Source organism: Nannospalax galili, unplaced genomic scaffold (genome assembly GCF_000622305.1).
Source record: "Nannospalax galili isolate Female #2095 unplaced genomic scaffold, S.galili_v1.0 scaffold453, whole genome shotgun sequence".
Lineage (NCBI taxonomy): Eukaryota > Metazoa > Chordata > Mammalia > Rodentia > Spalacidae > Nannospalax > Nannospalax galili.
This window is the reverse complement of record NW_008334081.1, coordinates 1,987,555-2,008,139: the sequence shown is the minus strand read 5'-3', so window position 1 is coordinate 2,008,139 and position 20,585 is coordinate 1,987,555. Positions and strand designations below refer to the sequence as shown.

Here is a 20,585-nt window from a genome sequence, read left to right as displayed (position 1 = left end):
TTTAATCATGTATGTGTGTGAAATGTGTGTGTGTGTGTGTGTGTGTGTGTGTGTGTGTGTGTGTGTGTGTGTGTGTGTGTGTGTGCTGCCCAAAGCAGCCAGGGACCTGGAGCAGGCATTCTAGATCACTGGTAGCTTTGGGGGTGGGACTGTGGAGGCAGGGCTGGGTCACCTAAGCCATGGTAGCCTTAGAGAATACTAGCTCCTTCCCTGGTTTCTAGTCTGATGTCAGCAGCCAGCCTCTGACCCCCATGTAGCGATGGTACACTGAAGTTCCAGTTGGACGAACTTTTGAGGTCCATGAACAGCCTTGACTGTGGCCTGCCAGGACCCTTGTTCGCATTCATGTCTGTTGGTACTTTCTGAAAACTCAGCCTTCCAGTTGTCCGCATTTTTTTTAATTTTCCAAACCTGGGGACCGGGTGCATTTTGTCTCTCTTGTCTTTTAAAGTAATGTTCTTGAGGATTCATGTTTGGTTTCGGTTTTAAGCAGAGGTCTTCCCTGTCCCACCCCACCCTGCCCCACGCTCCCTGGAGTAGCTGGTGTTAACTTCTTTCTGTCTTGTCGCACTAACCTCAGTTCAGTCATCTCTGGCTGCAACAGCTACCCTCTTCTCAACACATGCATGAGCGAGCGCATGGCTGCTCTCACCCCCTCCCCCACCTTCTCGAACCCCGACTCCGACACCACCGAGCCTGCCGAGGAGCAGAGCGTGGGAGGAGGAGGAGGAGAAGGAGGAGGAGGAGGAGGAGGAGGAGGAGGAGGAGGAGGACCTGGAAGATGACGTCTTTCCGGAGCACACGCTCTGCGACAGCCGGGACCCGTTTTACGACCGGCCCCCCCTGTTCAGTTTAGTAGGAAGGTTGGTGAGGTTGAGGCACGCATGCTGGGGAGGAACCAGCTCTTTTGCACAGGAGCACTGCTGTGGCACAATCGGGCATCAGGGCAGACCCCGGACCCTCTGGGCCAGGCAGGCTAGGGCTGGCCTCCAAGGGGGCTGAGGGAGCGAGGTCAAGGGGGCTGAGGGAGCGAGGTTCCCTGATGTCCCCACAGTGGGGTATGTGCCCATCCTGGAGATGGATGCTCTGGCCTAACGGGGAAGAGTCTGGGTCCAGTGGCAGAAGAGATTGGAGCTCTAGAACATAGTCAAAGTCTAGTCAGAGACTCCTGGCACCTGCCCTGGGCAGCTGGGGTGGTTCCAGTACTGACTGTAGAAACCTGGGACGTGGCCATGACTCAGGCACTTGATGCCCGTGAGTCCTTATGCAGGTGCTAGGGGGAATCTCAAGTGGGGAAGGATGTCCCCAGTCTGGATGCCCCAGCCCCTTGTCCTGAGTTCAGCTGAAGTGACTTCTACTTATTCCTTTGTTGTGCAAAGAGAAGGTTCCCTGTGTGCTCAGTGCCACCCCATTCTGAGAAAGAGAACGGGACTGTGAGCCACCCAGGGCAGGGGAAGAAGGACTTCACCTGCCTTGATGTTGTGGGGCCTGGCAGCTGAGAACAACTCCAACTCCCCTAACCTCCCAGACCAGCGTGGTGAGATGGACACATGTCCTTCGCAGAGAAGAGCTGGCCATTTAGTCTCCAGAATGCATGAGAGAGGCTGATGTCAGGAGGTGGGCCGAGGGGAGGAAGGTCTAGCTGCTTGCTGTGGCAGTAAGAAAATGATTACTGAAACACTAGAGCTTTGTAGTCTCCCTACTTGAAACAGTGAGAGTTCTGGCAGCATCCTTTCTTAGAGTTAGAGATTGCTTCCAGGACAATGGACATTTCTAAAAGTCTTGATCTTGGAGTACCTGCATCAAAAGCTGTAGGCTGAGCACGGCCCCTTGCAGACCACAAGCTTTCCGTGCAGACCGAGCCTCTTCCTTCCTTGGGTGGAGATAATGGCGTGAGAGCCCCCCACCCTCCAAAGGTAGCACATTCCCACGGCACTGGTTATAGACTTGCTCTGATTAGTTTTCCTGGCTGTCCTTGGCTGGTGTTACAATGTGAGCTGCCTCAAGTGGATACAAATGGGTGCCATCTCCCCTTAAAATGCCCTGGGCCTGGACTTCTACCCTGCTGGGCCTGAGCGAGAGGTGCAGACTCCAGGCCAGCTCCATGCAGGCTTCTCCCACAAAGCCCTGGGCTATATCGCCAGGCCTCCCATGCCTGCTGGGCCCTGGGAGTGGCTCCGGGTGTCAGGTAGGCAAGGGGTCAGGACATACAGGGTACAAGGGCATCAGGAGAAAGGGGGCGTGGGCTCTGCAGTCTCACAAAAAGAGCTGGGTCCTTCCAATGTCGTTTCCCCTCTTGTGGATTTGAGATTTCACACAGTGACCAAACGTAACAAAAGTCATCCATGAGAGGCCCAGCCCCCTGTATCATGGGGTGGTCTGTACAGAGCTTCATTTGGCAACATCCTGACCTTTTTGGTTTGGCAAGAATTGGCTTCTCTGCACAGCGGCTATGCCGGCCCAGCCCTGAAGAGGCCTCCCACCTTGGTTTTCCTTTGTCCTCTGGTAGCTGCTGGCTCTCTCCAAAGCTTAAGCAAAATTGGGGTGCCCACTCCTGTCCCCTCTGGAAAGGCTTCCCTGGGTCCCAGCATGCGTCTTTGCACCTCACCAATCTGTGGTTAGCGCTGCCTCCTCCCTCCCGCCTCGCCACACGTGCCGCTCTGCCCGTCTGCCCTCCTCTCCTCTCGGGTGTTTCAGTCTGCTTCAAGGCACCATGGACTCCTGGACAGGACTCTTGTGACCAGAGCCAGGGCCCCCTCCCCACATCCAGGGTCTCTGGTGTTCAGGTGCCAGGTGACCTGGGGAGGTGGGTGGGTTTGCTGATAAAGTGGGCCCAGGGGCTGCAGTTTCTCTCACCTGATCAAGACAGTCCAGAAGATGGGTAATGGGGTGGATGTGCACAGGCACTGCAGTGAGAACAAGAGCTCAAAGCGTGGGATGAAGGGCCCACAGAGGGGGCGGAGGGAGGGAGGGGACGTACAGTTCAAACTGATGCCCAACACCAGATGGGCAGATGTTGACCCAGCAAGAGGTTGCACTTGATAGCTCCATGAGGCCCTGGACTCCTTAGCTCCACGCTGGGGCCCCCTCACCTGCACAGTGGCCTTGGTCTTTGCCAATATAGCTGTGAATGGTGTACCTCTGATCTTGAGAGCAGCTGGGTGCTGGAGTGGCATGGCAGGTTGGCAAGGCTTGGCTGGGTCTGTTCTGACCCTGCAGCGGCTGATGCTGGTTTCCAGTTGTTTATGGTGCCTGGAGAACAGGCAAGATAAAGACTATAGTATATTGTTCCCCCTGGGCACTGTCTGGGACCTTCACCTACCAGGTGTGCTGGCTGGGTGCTTTCTGCACAGAGTAGGGTGAAGGGGTCTTATGGACTCAATTTGTGGCCCTTCAAGGTCAGTGCTGCTCCTGGGGAGGGGTTCAGACCCAGAGGTTCCTTCTAGCTAAATGACTCCATCACAATTCCAAGTGGACCAGGCTGGACTGTGGAGAAGGGAGAGATGCCACTGCATCTCTCTCCCTTCTCCACCTGCCTTCACGGCTGTATCTGGACCCTACAGCTCCTCTCTGGGCTGTGCAGGGGTTCTGAGATCATAGGGGATCCAGACGCTTTGGTCAGAGATGGATCTTTTTCAGTGCACAACCCTAGCCTCCAGTGAGAAATCCCACAAGGCTTTCTGCGGGCTGCATCTTGCCTACAGTTTGGATGTGGACTGCAGAAGTCTTATGTGACCACATCTGGGTTGTTCCCCTCTGATGGAGGCCGTTCTGAAAGATGGAGATGCAGTGATTCAGTCTCATGGCTGCACTAACAAGCAGGGGCCAATGGAATGAGAGCTGCCTAGGGGCATCTCGCAGGTCCCATCCCAGCTCTGGCCCTTGCTGCCAGCCCCGGCTACTGCCTATTCTCTTCATGCCTCAGCTTCTTCACTTGTGAAATGGGCCTGAGTGCCTATCCACCAGCTCGAATGGACCATCTTACACTGTAGACTCTTGACACACATAAAAGAGGAGTGTGTGGCTAGCGAACTGAGAGGTGGTGTTGTTAGGACACGGATGGTGACCTGCTTCCCACTTGGGGAGCAGTAGCCCCATTTGCACATTTCCTCCATGTAACCTGATGCCTCTGGGGCAGCCCTGTTTCACAGCGGGGTAGTTGAGCCTAGGTTCAAGGGGCCTAGTCTGCCAGCTGATTATAAGGCCTTGAGCTGGGGGTTGGCTGTGGCTGGTTACCGGAGGCTCATGAGCTTTTGAGCAGGGTTTGCTCACTAGCAAGGCCCCATGGAGAGTCTGCTGCAGTCTCACTGCATGACTTGGGCAGGGCCTTGCCCTGCCTCAGTTTACCTTCTTCAGACCTCTAGTCTTAACCTTCAGGGGCAGCAGGGAAAGGCCAAGCAGTGGGCATATGGGACCTATTAGCTTCCGTGGGTGCCCACAGGATTGGGGTTACCTCTGTGGTACCAGAGGTCCATTAGATAGCCCCTGAACCTTGGCTCTGCTGATTCCCACGAGGCCCTGTGGCATTACCCCCGAGGAATGTTGTACAGCCAGCATGGGGCTTTCACCTGGACCTTAGAGTGGGTATTCCCCCAGGGTCCTCTATGGGCTCCCTGTATCCTTTCCATAGCAGTTCCCACATTGGTTCCCAGAAGGAAGCTCCTCTGAGAGACCACTGTGCAGAACAAAGAGGGTCCCCCAGTTCCTCTGAGGGTCCCCACAGTGAGGCCTAACTAGGGGATTTTACAAGAACAACTTGCTGAGGCTCTGTCATAGGTAGAGTGATGCACAGAGAACAAGAACGTCCACAGACAGACTGCAAGTCAGAAGATGGAGCTGCTGGAGGAGGCTGGGATCTGAGAGAATGAAAATGGGCTGTTGCCATGGGAATGGGCAGGCAATCCAGGGATCCATTGGCCTGTGTGGCCAGATGGGGGCCGAGCCTGGGGGTAAGGTGGAGCTGGCCACCCTGGGCCTCTTGGGGTTTGCATGCCTTTGCAAGGAGTTTGGGCACCACTGAGGGTGGGGGAGCTTCTATGTCACAGGTCCCTAAGGCCCTCTGGGGACAGTAGGAGAGGTGGGTGTTAGTGAGACAGCCAAGGGAGCTCAAGTAAGATTCTTGAAGCTGAAAGCATTGGCTAGAATGGACCAGGGCAGTGCTCAGGCTTCGGGATTACTGGCACACACTCTGAGCCGGCTGCACCTGCTCTGAACAAGGTAACCCTGGGAGAGGGATTGCGTCTAACCTCCAGGTGAGCTAAGAGGGTACAGGTGTTTGTGGAAGTTTTGGGGGTTGAATCGCTCAGTGGGGCCCAATGGGAAATGGACATCAGTGTGCCCGAGGGTCAAGGCTTAGCCTGTCCCCATCCAGCCCTGGTCATCCAGTCCTTGAAGCAGGCTGAAACTTTCCCTTCAGCTCTTCTCGTCTCAGCCACGTCCAGGCTGAGCTGGGCTGTGCCCTCCACTCGCCAAGGCCCGCTCCCTCCTCCTGTCTCCACCTCCTGTCTCCTCTGAGCACTGAAGACCCCCTCCCTCACCCCCTCGCCTGCTCCCCCACCTCACTGTGTCCGCCTTGACTGTCCCTCAGCTTTGCTCTGCTTTGCAGATGCGTGTTGTGCGTGAGCTGGCCTTGCTGTCACTGCTGCCGCTCAGAGCACACCTCAAGGGTTGCCTGTGACCGTGGCTCTGCTCCTGCAGGGCCTTCGTATACCTGAGCAACCTCCTGTACCCTGTACCTCTGGTGCACCGAGTGGCCATCGTCAGCGAGAAGGGCGAGGTGAAGGGATTCCTCCGCGTGGCAGTGCAGGCCATTTCAGGTGTGCGCGGGCCCGGGCGGTGTGTGGCTTGGTAGGCAAAGGTGGGGGTGAAGGACACTGAGTAGTGGTCGATGTGGAGCTGGCCTCACCAGGAACGCCCCCCCCAAGGCCAGCATGGAGCTTTCTCCACCTTCCCAGGCAGGTGGGCAAGTGGTATTTGATGGAGAAGTCCCCTGTGCCTAGCTCCTGACTCTGGCCTCCTGGACTCCTGAACAAGTCCGGACCATCTCAGCCATGGAGGCTCAGCCCAGGGTTGCCTGAGCTCTCTCTGGCTTGAGATCTTCACCATCTATAAGGCAACCTAGGTGGACCCAGAGACCACCTTGCTGCCTCCCTATGGCCAGACCAGCTCATCACCCACTTCATAGCCCAGGGAGCCTATAGGCTACTAGTTCCTGACCACCTTTGCCCAAGGCAACCTCCAACAGCAACCTCAGTTTCTCCTCCATGACCCTCCCTCAGGTCCAGGTCCTAAGCTGGAGGCTGCAGACTCTCATTTGTGGGCCTGAAGGCACAGGCTCCCCTTTTGTAGAGGGCAGAGACCCTCTCTTTACCCTGTCTCTCCTTCATGGCCAGGAGTACCAGAACTGGCCAGCAACAGAAGTCTCTGGGCCTCAGCTTGTATTCCTGCTTCCTGACTGATGGGAATGTTTGTAAGTCCACTGAGAATAGTGTGAGGGTCACACGGGACCTATAGGTTGAGTTACAGCTCACGGTGTCAGCAGATCAGAGTGTAGTGTTGGCTGTAATGACAACTAGCTGACTCCCTTCTCTGCCCTTCACCGTGGTCTAGGGTACTCACTGTCTTTATTCCAAGAGGTCTTAACTGCCTGGGCACCTGGGGAGGGAGGGAGATGGAGGAACAGAAGGTGGGGGCTGCAGGCTGCCTGTAGCTGGACAGCCTGGGCCTAGCTCTGTGTGCACCTAGAAGAGCTGGAAAAGGCGATAACCCCGGTGTGTGATATGCCCCCAGGTTCTCATGCACCCGAGATTGTCATACTCCCCTGGTACTCGTGTCTCCAGTTTACCATGCCCTTAATATACCCCAGTCTCTCATACTCTGCAGGTTCTCACACCCACCAATTCTGCCTATAGACTCACACCAGGTTCTTACACCCCAGGTTCCCCTACCTTACAGGTTCTCATACCCCAGGTTTCCATACCCCCAGGTTCTCATACCCTAGGTTATACTCCCAGGCTCCTATACCCCAGGTTCTCATACTCCCAGGTTCCCCTACCTTGCAGGTTCCCATACCCCAGATTCCTATATCCCAGGTTCCCATACCCCAGATTCCTATATCCCAGGTTCCCATACTCCAGATTCCTATACCCCAGGTTCCCATACCTCTGCTTTCAAATGCCTCTTTCCCCTCTGCCTTGAAATGTCTAATGATTTCTCCTTTGGTATTCCGATCACTTTAGGTGACTTTAGTTCTACTAATTAAGTTGATAATTGCTGTATTATCAAATCTTCATCAGCCCATGATTTCTCCTCTCACCAAATGATGTGCCCACAATTGCTTAGATAAATGTAGTCCAGCCACTGTGGCTCTCGCAGTGCTGGCAGAGGAGCCTGGAGGGGGTGGAGGATGAGCCTGGAGGGGCAGAGGGTGAACTGGTAGGATGGCCAAGATCGCATTCTCACCCTGTCCCCTCTGTTGCAAAGCGAGTGTTCACTAAACATCTCTCAGGGATGTGGAAACACCTTGCACTTGGCCTTTCCTGAGGACCTGCTTCCCTGCCCTGCCAGGTCCTTCCTCTCCTGTCCCTCCCTCATTGGTCAGAGCTAGACATTTTGTCCAACATATTCCTAAAATTGAGAGGACAGGCCTACAACCCTTGTGGGGGATAGCTGCTGTCATTCTCTGTTCCTGGTAGGAAGGGCCCTTTGGATGGGGGGGGGGTCCTTGGGAAGGCTGGTGAAGGGCCCTAGTACCAAACTTAAGCTCTCAGGTTTACTTCACCATCCTACACCCCGAGGGACCCAAGGGGGTCCCCCACATGTCTCAGTTGAGGGCGGTGATTAGGAAAGTGAATGGGGCTAGGAGCCTGGGCCTTTGAGCAGCCACACCCCTGCTGTCCCCGGTGATATCCAGGAATGAGGCTGTGATGAAATTTGAACTGTGAGGGTCCCCAGACCTTGTGTAAAGACAACTGGATGTTAGGATAGTTGGGATTACATTTAATATTTCCCTACCTGTGGCTGTGGAAGGGAACTTAGGAAACACACAGCTCCTGTTACCCTGCCCCACCCTGTGGTCATGGGCTGGAGTCAGCTCATCAGCTCACCTCCACTATGGCTAGCCTTGGCTAGCAGACACTGCTGGCTCACTGGGTGGTGGCAGAGGAGCAGCCACGACGTGAGAGGTGATAGTAGAGCCCAGGGGTTGGGCTCTGCAGAGAGATGTGGAAGAGAATCAGGAGCCTCCTGCTTTGCCTGAGAACCTGGGAGGGGCAGGTCAGGGTCAGACTGTGGGGTTTGTGACTCCTATTGAGTTGGTTGTGATGAAGACATGTCACCTCTGGGATCCTGAGGCAGCACAGACTGCAGTCACTGTGCCTTGGTGGCTACTGAGCTGCAGTTGGTGATATTGCTTGCCCAGTGCAGTTAAGAGTCTGGGCACCTGGTTCCTATACCCTCTCCCTGGCCCTGGAACCGCTTGGCTTGGTTCTGCCCATCGTGGGAAACAAGTAGTCAACCACCTGTCTGTTCTTGCAGCTGATGAAGAAGCTCCAGATTATGGCTCTGGTGTCCGTCAGTCGGGAACTGCTAAAATCTCCTTTGACGACCAGCATTTTGAGAAGGTACACTGAAAGCTCGCTTTGTATACTGGGGCACCCCTTTCATGGGTCCCCGGCCATCCAGGGACCAGTTCTGGCAGGTTCCCATGGGCCCAAAGTCTTTTGTTTCTACCCTGAGCAATAGGCCAGTCAATACTGTCTAAAACACACACTGTCCCTTATTCAGTTTGTTGAAATCTGCTGGGCCCATCCATCTTTCTGAGGCTCACACAGCAAGGCATAGAGCTGGGGGCGCAGTTCCAGCTTCCAGACAGGCACCCCCGTTATCCTGCTCTTGGGGTAGCATTTCTGCCACTCCTTATCTTTGTCTTTCTTACCCAACACCTGTGAGAACGAGGAAGGCCCCGCATAGAAGGGACCAGACCTGCTCTCAGGGACAGTGGAGGGGCAGAGCCTACGCAATGGCACCTGGGCCTGGAAATTTAGCCCTTTGTTTTCTTAGACACTTTTAGCCTGTGCACACTTGGCTGCCTGGCTCAAGGTCTCAGTCTGAGGATACTCAAGAAAGGAGACTGTCTGACTTCCCCTAGAAGGTGCCTGGTGGCAGAGGGTGGAACTCAGACAAGAAGTGGTTCCCTTTCTCTTCACCACCTCTCTCACACTGAGGCAGATGGGGGTGTTCCTCTCAGTCAGCTTATACCTCAGTTCACTCAGACCATACAGTCACATTGGGCCACTCACGGCAAGGGGGTCGGAGGCCTAAGGAGATGGGTGCTCCACCTAGGTCAGGGGTAAGTCTGGCTCAGGGCTCTGTGGTGGTCCTAACCCAGCCTGTTCCCTGGCTCTCTCTAACTGTGTCCCCATAGTTCCAGTCTGAGTCCTGCCCTGTGGTGGGGATGTCCCGCTCAGGGACCTCCCAGGAAGAGCTGCGCATCGTGGAAGGCCAGGGACAGGGTGCTGATGCTGGACCCTCAGCTGATGAGGTCAACAACAACACCTGCTCAGGTAAGTACTACCTGCATTGCCCAGAGCATGGACGTGTGGGACCACCACGTGGAGAGCATGGAGCCTAGAGACCCCATTGCTCTCCCCTGGCTCCCAACAGCAGTGCCTCCTGAAGGCCTCCTAGATAGCCCTGAGAAGGGTACCCTGGATGGGCCCCTGGACACAACCCTGGACCACCTCCGTCTGGGCAGCACCTTCACCTTCCGTGTGACGGTTCTGCAGGCATCTAGTATCTCTGCTGAATATGCCGACATCTTCTGCCAGTTCAAGTGAGCCCTATTGTCTGTACCTGGGGCAGGGAGCTGGGTGGGGCTCTCCTGTGGGCCTTCCAACATACATAGGCAGGGCTGGAGGCCATGCAGGCCCACACAATACCCAGTGAGGCCGTGGGTCCCTGCTATAAATCCCCACCCCAACTTCCTCCTCCTGTTCTACAGCTTCATCCACCGTCACGATGAAGCCTTCTCCACTGAGCCCCTGAAGAACACTGGCAGGGGCCCTCCGCTTGGCTTCTACCACGTCCAAAATGTAGGTCCTGGGCCCTTGACTCCCACTCCCCCAGGGCCTTGTCCAAGGCTGAGCATGATTTTCTCTCCCCATCATCCTTTTCTTTTTTTTTTTTTTTCTTCTGAACAGCCTGTGCCAGATACTGTCTGGCACTAGGATACAGGACCTCCAGTGTCATGTGGGGTTATTTTTGGCATCACAGCTGGGTAGCCAGGGATCCATAGTAGGTTTAAAACAGGAGACTGGGGACAGAATAGAGCTCCTGAGAGCTGCCCCTAGTGAGCCTTGAGACAGACAGGGACACAGAGTATCCTGTGGCTAGGGTTTGTGCTGAGGGCTTGAGGTACCCTGCAAAGGCAGGCCTGGCCTGGCTGTCAGGAGCAGGAAGGAAGCAGAGCATAGGAACATGGTAGAACAGCTGGGCACAATTCTGAGAAGCCAAAAGAGCTCCAAGCATGAGTGTCTCCAGAGCCAAGATGCCAGGGCCTTAGCAAGCAGGGCCTCAGGCCTCTGGAGCAGAGTACTGACTGTGACTCCCAGACCTGTCTAACACAGAACCACAGACAGGGCAGCTGAGCCACATAGCATCTCATGGTGCCTGAGGCCGGAAGGTCAAGTGTCAAGAGATCAAGGTATCAGTAGGGCTGGTTCCTTCTGAGTCCTCTCCTTGGCTGCAGGCTCCTTCGTTCCTTCATTCCCTTCATGTCTTTCTCCCTGTGACCGCCTGCGTCCCAGTCGGTCACATTGGTGAGGCCCACCAAGGGCCTCGATTTAGCTAGACTGTCTCTATAATGCTCTATCCCAGGAGCCTGTGAGATAGACTTCAGTAGGACCTGGGGGACGTAAATCATGCCATAGCTTGGTGACTGGGCCAGAGCCTATGGTCTGTATGGCACAGCCACTCTGCCCTTCATCTCATTGGCTCTATGCTCTGAAATGACAGCTGAGACTTGTGTTGTCATTCATCCTGGGCACTGCGTCCAGGATCTACCAGTCCGCATCTGACCTGACTCCATCTTGAGAGGAGAGGCCAAAGTGGTCAGATGTAGGAGAAAGGTACTGTGCCCTTCCCAGTTTTTCAGTTCAGTTTGTCAGGATCTGCTGGGCTCATCCATCTTCCTGAGTCTCACGGTGGCAGACAGCAGGATAAGCCAGAGTCCGGACTGGGCCTTGAGTGACAGGTTTTCATGGCCAGTGAGCCCTTTCAGATGTGACCCTCACCTGGCCCCTTCTCCATCTAGATTGCGGTGGAGGTGACCAAGTCCTTCATTGAGTACATCAAGAGCCAGCCCATTGTGTTTGAAGTCTTCGGTCACTACCAGCAGCACCCGTTCCCACCTCTCTGCAAGGACGTGCTCAGGTCAGCTGCCCAGGTCACCAGGTGCTCTTGTCCAACAGTCTCCAGGCTACAGAGCCCGTGTGCCTCTGATGCCCACTCCATAGCTGCGCAGATGGTCCAGAGCATGGCCTGTTCCTGCCTCTCCCCTTTAGAACCCAGGAGCATTACTGTCAGAACCCTGACCTCCAGCCAATCGTGGGAAGTGTTCGGGGGGTGACCAGAGTGGTCCCCAGGGTGCAGCTTTTGCTGCCCAGCCTGACCACTTGCAAGACAGGAACATCTTTCTGGATCCTTCGTTCTTTTATTTCTCCAAGGGTGGAGACTTAGAAAAGAAAGTAGAGTGAGGGAAGGTGAGGGAGGTGAGTCTGGAGGGGCTGGGGTGTGACATGACGGTACTTGGCCATCTCACCCTGTGCCTCAGAAGATGGGACAGGTGTGTCTCAGCCACCCAGAGAACTGGGATGTGTTGATAGGCCTTTGCTCCTTTCCAGCTCTGTCTTTGTTCAGCTGAGCAGACCTCAAAGCTGAGGGATATGCCAGGGTATGGAGAAAAGAGGAAGGAAGCAGGCATTATTTGGGGCACTGGGTCCCTGGGGCTTCATGGAGCCTCTGGAACAGTGTCTGGGGTTCTGAGGGCCCCTCTTGTCCCATCCAAGCCGAAGGCCAGGCTTTTTCTGGATCTGATAGAGCACAGAGAGGCATGGATGGGCGTCAGATCAGCAGCCTGCCCTTCCCTGGGCTGCTTCCTCCAGCCAGGACTCGGACACCAGCCTGGGTCCCCTCACTCTGGCCTTTCTCCACAGCCCCCTGAGGCCCTCACGTCGCCACTTCCCCCGGGTTATGCCACTGTCCAAGCCAGGTAGGTGGGGTTCTCCTGGGTCTGGTGGGGCAGTGAAGGTCCCACAGTGTGGGCTCAGGTGTGAGTGGCCCTCTTCTGAAGTGGTCTCCCAGGCTGCAGATTCTGCAGCAGGTGTTCCCTGGCTTCCAGGATGGCTTTGTGCCTGTGGGGTGTACAGCTCTCAGCTTTGTGCCTTGTTGTTCAGCCCTCCCCACCATCTACAAGGGAGATGTTAGATCCAGTGACAGGTGGCATGACGAACTGTCAGGTGGGACTTAACAGAGGAAGGCCCAGAGCAGGAGCTATGAACACATAGCAGCCCAGGAACACTGGGAGGTAGAAGCTGTTGGCAGCTGGACACAGTAGAGATCCAGTGGAGCTGGGTTCAGACCTGCTGGGCAAGGTGTAGGTGCTTGGACTGGTACATTCAGCTGTGGTTAAATGTAGCTCAGATGATAGGCCAGGCAGCTGGGCAGAGAGGTTTTGTGCAGGTGGTAGGGCCTCCAGGTCTGAAATGCCTTGATGGCTCGCAGTCTCAAGCCACCACCCTCCTCAGTGGCTCATGCCCAGGTATGGAAGGTCACATTCCCCTCCCACCTGGGGTATAGAGCATGTGAATGGTCACACATCTGTAACCAGTGTCAGGTCCCTCAGACCCGACTGCCTAGAGCTAGGGGTGTCCTGGGCAAGGGTAGTTCAGTGGGCATCTCTGTTTGGGAGGGCTGGTGCTCATGAAGCCTTTGCTAGCCCTCCTTGAGTGTCCCATTGTGTCGTATTCTTGTCCCCCAAGTGCCTGCCACCAAGCTCAGCACGATGACACGGCCATCCCCAGGTCCCTGCCACTGCAAGTATGACCTGCTGGTCTACTTCGAGATCTGTGAGCTGGAAGCCAATGGCGAGTGAGTGGGTACCCATGGTACCGGTGCTGGGAACAGGCCAGGGGCTTGAGGGTTTGTGTTTAAAGGGGAGAGGGCTGGGAGCTTGAGTGGTGATGAGAAGGGAGGAGGGAGCCCCAGGGACAGGTTGGAGGCCTAAGCAGTGGTGGCTGCAAGGGAGAGGAAGTAGGAACTAAGTCCTTCTGGGCTCCTAGTACCTGCTTGATCTTTCAATTGACATGCATTTAGTACCTTCAGTGATTTAGGCCTGTCTGGATGCTGGGGTGGGTGGACGAAAGTCCCTCCTGAGGACTAAGGCTAGGCATACTCACATGGAGGCTGGTGGCCAAAGATGCTGAACATTTGTTCTGCCAACAAAGATGAAAACCAGCGCTGGACTAGAGGGGGGTAGTGTTGAGAGTCATAGATATGATTGTAGGGTCTTGGAGTGAAGATCTAGGAGGGAACCCAGGCTCTGGGCTGTAGTGCAGGGCTGGTGAGGCCTGCCTGTTTTGCTGAGAGCTGCTGAGAATTCACAGTGCCTGGATTGGAGCTGGAGGGTCAGGGAACCCTGGACCGATGTCTGGGGAGGCCTGAACCCAGTCAGGCTTCTGCTCTGAGTGTCCAGAGTCCAAGGGCTAGAACACAGGAGCCCTGCTACAATGATACCCAGGTCACTGACTGTAGGTTGCTAACTCATGGTGGGTAAGGGGAAAACAGAAGCACCTGAGGTATAGTTTTAGAGAGCCAGCCAAGAGGGCCAGGGCCCTGCCTCATGTTCCCACAGTAGGGGTCTGGATAGGCAATAATCACGGGGCACAGCAGGTCTCTGCACACCTAGCAGACTCATCTCTTTTGATTGGGCTATCTTCTTTTCTGGGGTGTAGGGAGGCATGACCAGGGTGCTCCTGTTTCTGACCCTCCTGGCTCTGGGACCAGATCCTGTGCTATGTGTGGTAGGAGGGGAACTCCACGTCTCACTCTCATCTCTCTTCCAGTTACATTCCTGCCGTGGTGGATCATCGTGGGGGCATGCCGTGCATGGGGACCTTCCTCCTCCACCAGGTGTGAAGCCATCCCTGCCCACTTCAAACTTTGCCCTCCCCAGCTTCTTCCCCCTCCCCCATGGCCCCAGAGCCAGCTGACTGTCCCCTCTCCTGGCATGTGGCAGGGCATCCAGAGACGAATAACTGTGACGTTGTTGCATGAAACAGGAAGCCACATCCGCTGGAAGGAAGTGCGGGAGCTGGTTGTGGGTGAGTGGGGCAGGCAGAGGTCACCTTGGGAGTGGACTGTTCTGGACAAATACCTGGGTTCTGACTGCAGCTCTGCCTTGTGCTGTGTGACTCTGGCCAGGCCATGAAGCTTCTCTGTGTGTCAGCCCATCACCTGAAAGGGAGGGCCTTGGATCTAGGTTATAGCCCCAAGTTTCTATTTAATCTGCATTGGCTTTCCAGGGTTGCCAAAAGAAAATGCCACAAACAAGGTGGCTTAAAGCATCATGTCATAGTTCTGGAAGTCAGGGTGCCAGCAACAAGCATGCTTTCTTGGACTCTGCAGGATCCTTCTTCGCCTTGCCTGGTCTCAGGGCATGGTAGTCCTGAGTGTCCCTAGCTTGTGGAAGACTACTCTGACCCTCAGTTTCACAAGGATGGCTCCGTGCATTTGAGGACACCAGCCATATGGCAGTAGGGTCACCACATTCATCCCAGAGTGAATGAGACTTCCACTTGGCCAGTGACACAGCTGCTGTCTCTGCAGGAGGCTGCACTGAGCTTTGGGGTTGGGACTCCAGCACACTTCTCTGTAGAGAGCAAACAATGTGTAGGGTCTTCCTTTGTGACCTCCTCTTTTGAACTCTACCAGGCTTTCCCTTGCTAAGCTGTGAGCATTCTGCCCTCTAGACTCTCACTTGAGGACATGGGCAGATGTCCATCCCAGGGTGTGTCAGAATGAGCACCGTTCCCTTGCCTTGCTTGGAGTTGGGGCAGGTCTCCGTGGAAGCTTTTCCCAGTCTTAGTTCTGTTGATAGCCAAGCAGGCAAGGGCTCAGGAGCAGTTTACCTGGGTTGACCTGTCATCTTGTATCCCAGCATGTAGGGCTGTGGGCAGTTGTTTGGGATACCAGGATGGGTGCTTCTATTTTACAAGTTTTATGTTGAATTTGACATGAATCAGAAAAAGCAGGAAATCAGTGTTCAAAGTCTCCTATGGGGAGAGTCCAAACAGATTTTAAGACCAGGTTCAGGCCTGGTACCTGGCATCTGAGCCAGGCTATATCTGAGGTGGGACAGCTCTGTCTATGTTGGCAGCCAGTGAGGAGGGAAAGGGTTCGGCACAGTGGGCCCCCACCCACCCATGTCCTCCTACTCAGATGGACAACCCAGCCAGCCCTAAGTCCTACCTTCTTCCCCTCCCCGCTTTTTAAAATGCAAACACTGATGGCTGCTTACTTGGGGTGGGAAAATAGGGACTTAGAGGGATTAGGGAGATCCTGCTGTAAACTTGAGGCCCCAGGCTAGGATAAGAGCTTCTGATTCTAGAGGCCTCAGACTGTACCTAGTCATAGCTGAGCCCTAAGCCTAGCATCCCTCCCCAGAAGGCATAAGTCTTTCGGGCACTGTGATGTGGACGTTACTGTGGGGAGATGTCAGCAAAAGGGAGGAAGGACAGGACAAGGAGAACTAGCCAAGATGAAGAGATGCCCCCATTCCATTTTATGCTTAACCATAACAGTAACAAAGGGCCTCAGAGGCCTGTTCCTCAGGGCTGAGGTCCTGCTCTGGGCAAGATCCCTCAGCCCTGAGCCCCTCCCTGCCATGGGTATCCCAAGCCACAAAGGACCTGGCATAGAGAGAAGACTGGCTGTGGGACCAGTGTCTCCTCCCAGAATCCACACGCTACAGTGCTGCAGGGAACTGGGCAGTGCAGCCCAGAGTGTGCAGGGGGGGAGAGGAAAGCTGGTCACTCTCTCTGAGCAGAGGACTGGTATGCCATCAGTCCTTTGACGGAGTAGAAAGTCACCTCTGAGGTGAAGGATTGAGATGAAGCACCTGTCTCACACACAGGCAGATGAACCCCCAAAGTAGGTGTCTCAGAGGCCCTGGAGGAATGGCCAGGGCAAAAAGGGCCTGTGCACAACCGTGATTATTTACCCCTTTGTTACTGTTATGGTTAAGCATAAAATGGAATGGGAGCGTCTCTTTATCTTGGCTAGATCTCCTTGTTCTGTAGGTAGGAAGGAAGGCCTGAGTCTGCTAAGCTCGGAAACTGGGATCCATTCGAAGGTATAATTACAGCTGAGAAACGGCAGCCGCCTGCTGGAAGGGGACTGGAAGAGGGACTGGCCAGTGCTGCGGGGGTCACCAGTATCCTGTAGCCTTCCTGTCTACCCTGGTGCCTTTAGGGACCACATAACCCACTTTCCACCTTGGCTCCTCCTGTTCAGAGGCTTCAGCAGGTCCTCCGCGAGCCCTCTTGGGCGGTGACACCTGGCCACTGCCTTTCCAACAGGTCGCATCCGAAACACTCCAGAAACTGATGAGTCCTTGATTGACCCCAACATCTTATCCCTCAACATCCTTTCATCAGGATATGTCCACCCAGCCCAGGATGACCGGTAAGTCCCACAAGAAGGGTAGGAAGACCACACCCCCTGCTGACCAGCTCCCCTGACAGGTCAGCCTTAAATCCTTCATGGCCTCCACTGACCTAGCCACTCATGCCATGGCCAACCCCAGGCCTTCCTGCCCTCATTCTGACACCTGAGGAGACAGTGTAGTGAGTGGTGGCCAGTGGCCTCCAAGACTCTCTGCTCACTTGACTTCATGTCTCCCATCTCTGGTTTACATGCTCATGCCATCCCATCACCTGGTGGGGGCCCAGCATGGGCTCAGAGTATGAGCTAAGCCCTGTCCCTTGGAGACTGTGGGCAGATGTGTATGGAACAATGACAAGCAAGCCACCCTTCTGAGGACCACACTGCTGTGTGTCAGTCAGTAGTCTCCGGCACGGGTCCCAGAGATGGGGGTCAGAGAGGCAGTCTAGAACTCAGAGTTGGTGGTTGAGCAGGTGGGGGAGGTGTGAATATGGGACACAGCTTGTCACATGCTTCTCAAGTCACTTTCCAAACTCACAGTCTCAACTCATCCTCATCTGAGCAGAGGAGGGTTGGTGAAGCCCTGAGCTGTCCTTGGTGGCCCTGCGGGGTTTGCCAGGATGGATGGATGTGACAGAAGCTGAACCAAGGCTGCCCAGAACTGGGCACTGCAGGAGCTACCCTGCTGGGGAGGATGCCCAGCTGGACATAAGAGCCTGGGATGCTGCCTTCCAGGGCTTTGTGGGGGATGTTTGGCTGGGGCTGAGTCTCAGCCTGGCTACTCCCCAGTGGCTCAGCTTGGCCCAGTGCCCAGGAGCCAGGGGCTGACCCAGAAGCTAGAGCTGGGGCTGTTTGTGGGAAACCATTTCTGAGGACCTGGTACACTTGGAGAGGAGTGGGAGGACCATACCCCTGTGATGGGAGGCATGGACCAGAGAGTCCTGGGACCTGTCTGTGTTCTCCAATCCTGGGACCAGAAGGGGTCTTCCCCAGCACCATAGTCAGCTTTAGCGAGGAGCCAGCAAAGGGGGAGCAGAGCTGGGCAACAGTGGGGACAGTGGACAGGGTAGGACAGAGATCAGGATGTGCAGATGTGGCTCTGGTCCTTGCCCTGCACTCCTGGGGGTATTTTCTTAAGAAGATGGCACCATGAGGGACAGGCTAGGGTTTATAAATTGAGAGAGACGGGGGAGCCAGACTGTAAGGTGAGCTGGAACCTAGGGCTTCTCTGGCCTTGTGTCTCCTGTTGTTCTGAAAATGCGCCCCCCCCAGTGAGGCAGAGAGGCTCAGTACCCCCAATATGGCTCTGCCCATGAGTGTGGGCCACTGTGCCCGGGCCATGGGGGATCAGGACCCCATAGGCAGGTTTGAGGACTAGGAAGGCCTGTCTGCCACTGAACCCTGAGAGTGGCCGGAGGTGGGGATGACTTTAGTGCCCTTCACCCCTGACTATCTCTTACACAGGCAAACCCTGTATTCTAGGAGCAAAACGGAGGTAATAGGACCGTGAGATGTGGGTGGGAAGATGGTGCCTCTGGGCTCCCTCCACGGCTGTCTCCTTGTACTGAGAACCTTGTTGCTGGTGTCTTTTGTCCCCTTCCTGCCAGCCCAGTTGTTGAGGTGCCTGTCACCCCAGCTAGGCAGAGGGTTCCTAGAAGGCAGAGGCTCACTGAACATCAGCTGACAGAATTTTGGTTAAACAGGCTCAGTCGTGACCCTGGACTGACCAACTTCGATCCTGTTCCTTGGGGGCTGGGAAAAGTGAAAGTCCACCCACCTGGGCTTGAGGCCCTGGGTACAAGGAGGAGGGAGGACACACCAGGGGAGCACAGACCTGGCCCAGATGCAGAGGCCCCTCGCTTGGCTCCTGCCCTTGCTGCTCCTGCTGGTGTAGCCCCAGCCCTTCCTACCCCAGACAGAACAGTATCAGGCACGCTCCTTAGCCCATGGCCTCCTTCCCGAGGGCCCACTGGGGCCAGCTTCTTGACCCCTGTACATGGCTGAAGTCCTAGGAATTCTTGAGGGCCAAGCTGCTCTGAGATCAGCCACCACACAGAGGCCGAGGCTTGGGACCGTCCTAGCTCTGCCCAGGGCCTCAGGCTACCATGCGCTTTGCCATACCTGGGCCTCTTCCTGCTCCAAGGTCCCTGCTTCGCAGCCTCCCTGGCTCCGAGTGGGCCTGCCAGCCACAGGTGGCTGTCCCTGCTGCCCCTCGCTACTGCTACTCTGCTGTCCCGCTGCCCACCCACTGCCCTTCACTAACGTGTGGTTGTTTGTGTTTTGCAGGCAGTTTCTTGATTCGGACATACCTAGGTATCATTTCTGTCCCTCGGTTTGATTTCAGCCTCTTACCTTCCCTCCTCCTCCCCTGGTCACCTACACAACCCTGAAATTTTAATTTCCAGCTTTGTTGACTCCTCTTAACTCTGCTCACCCCTCCTTCCTGTGTGCCCTTCTTTTCATTTATCTCCTTGGAATATGGTTCTGGTTTTACTTTATTTTCCCCTAGCCCCGTCTTCCTGGCTGAGTCCCTCCTGCCTCCTCTCACCTCCACTCCTGATTTCGGCTGCTTTGTAGTTTTCTGCCTCTGTAGACACTGGCTGGCCTCCTGCTCCTCCTTCCCCCAGCCTTGCCTCCTGTGCTGACCCCCAGCCTCGCCACAGTGGGTGCAGGTATCTCCCGCATGCAGACTGGCTGACCCAGCTGCTGGGCTGCACCAGCACACAAGGGCCAGCCACCCCCTGCGAGGGGCCAAGGCAGACAGAACACAGGGAATGGGGCGGACAGGACCCACTGCCAGGAAACGTCAGCTCCTACATGCCCCGTGACTGTCTGAGCGCCCTCGCCAGGCCAGGCCAGGAAGAGGGGCACCCTTCTAGCCTCACTCCCCTGGCCGTGGCCTCTGCTCCCTTTTTGGAAGTAGCAGGGCAGTAACGTCATGAGGAAATCAGCAGGTCCTTGGACTTGGCTTGTCCCAGTTTTAAACCCACCATCAGTGCTGAGTCCTGGTAGAGGAGACTGTTGCGACTCCCTTTCCCTGGGTTCAAGGGAAGTCCTGCACACACTGGCCTGTGCAGGGGCTCAGTGCTACCCTGGGGAAGGATAGCCACCTAGTCCTAGACTGGGTCCAAGGAGAACTTGGGGCCATTATGAATCGAAGCCCAAGGAATCACCTTCTGGGTATTTGTAGGATGGTGGCCAGAGCTTCATGGTGGTCATCTGTCTTGTGGGTTCACTCTCCTGAAAAAATGAACATTAATACCTTTAAGCTGAACTGCTATGAGGTGTCGGTGCCCACGTGGATGGAGCCCTGGGACAGGGCAGTCACAGCCAAGTCTTCAGGCTGTGTCCTTGTCAGGTCATGGTTGTGATGGTCAGTACAGACAGCTGCTGTGACTGCCTGGGTAGCTGTGAGTGAGGCCCCCTGGAGGAGACAGTATGGAGGGCTGAGCTCTCCGTTTCACAGTCCCTGGGCCATGCAGGTGGAAGGTAACTGTGTCATTGCACAGATCTTTTTCACGTGCTGCTGTGGGTCAGGTGCCACATAGACCCTCCTTGGGGACTTGGAGCTGAGCGAGGCAGAAACCCTGTCAAGAGACAACTGAAGGGATGGCCATACTCAAGCAGGGAACACAGCCCTGCCAAGCCTGAGTGTCACTTTCTCCCCATCAAGATCAGCTAGGTGGACTTGCTGGAGGAGGGAGGAGGTGGCATGTGGGCTGGCTCTGAAGGCAAATGGTCTACACTTAGACCAATCTTGGGGGCTCCATCTGCTGGTGACCTCTGTGCTTGAGAGGTCTTCCTGACTGAGCTGGGTAGCCCCAACTATACCTAGTACCTCCAGGAAGCTTCCAGATGAAGCAAGC

At 55.5% G+C, this 20,585-nt stretch overlaps 1 protein-coding gene across 1 annotated transcript in view; it reads left to right on the top strand.

The window, feature by feature from the left end:
* The window catches only part of Kif1a (kinesin family member 1A), an 89,146-nt gene that overhangs the window by 50,484 nt on the left and 18,077 nt on the right, over nt 1-20,585 (top strand). Inside the window, 13 exon segments of the mRNA XM_017797166.2 lie at nt 581-725; nt 727-863; nt 5,698-5,816; nt 8,536-8,621; nt 9,425-9,563; nt 9,664-9,832; nt 10,001-10,091; nt 11,312-11,430; nt 12,213-12,268; nt 13,038-13,146; nt 14,121-14,187; nt 14,294-14,378; nt 16,635-16,740. Of these exon segments, the coding sequence (XP_017652655.1) occupies nt 581-725; nt 727-863; nt 5,698-5,816; nt 8,536-8,621; nt 9,425-9,563; nt 9,664-9,832; nt 10,001-10,091; nt 11,312-11,430; nt 12,213-12,268; nt 13,038-13,146; nt 14,121-14,187; nt 14,294-14,378; nt 16,635-16,740 (1,428 nt within the window).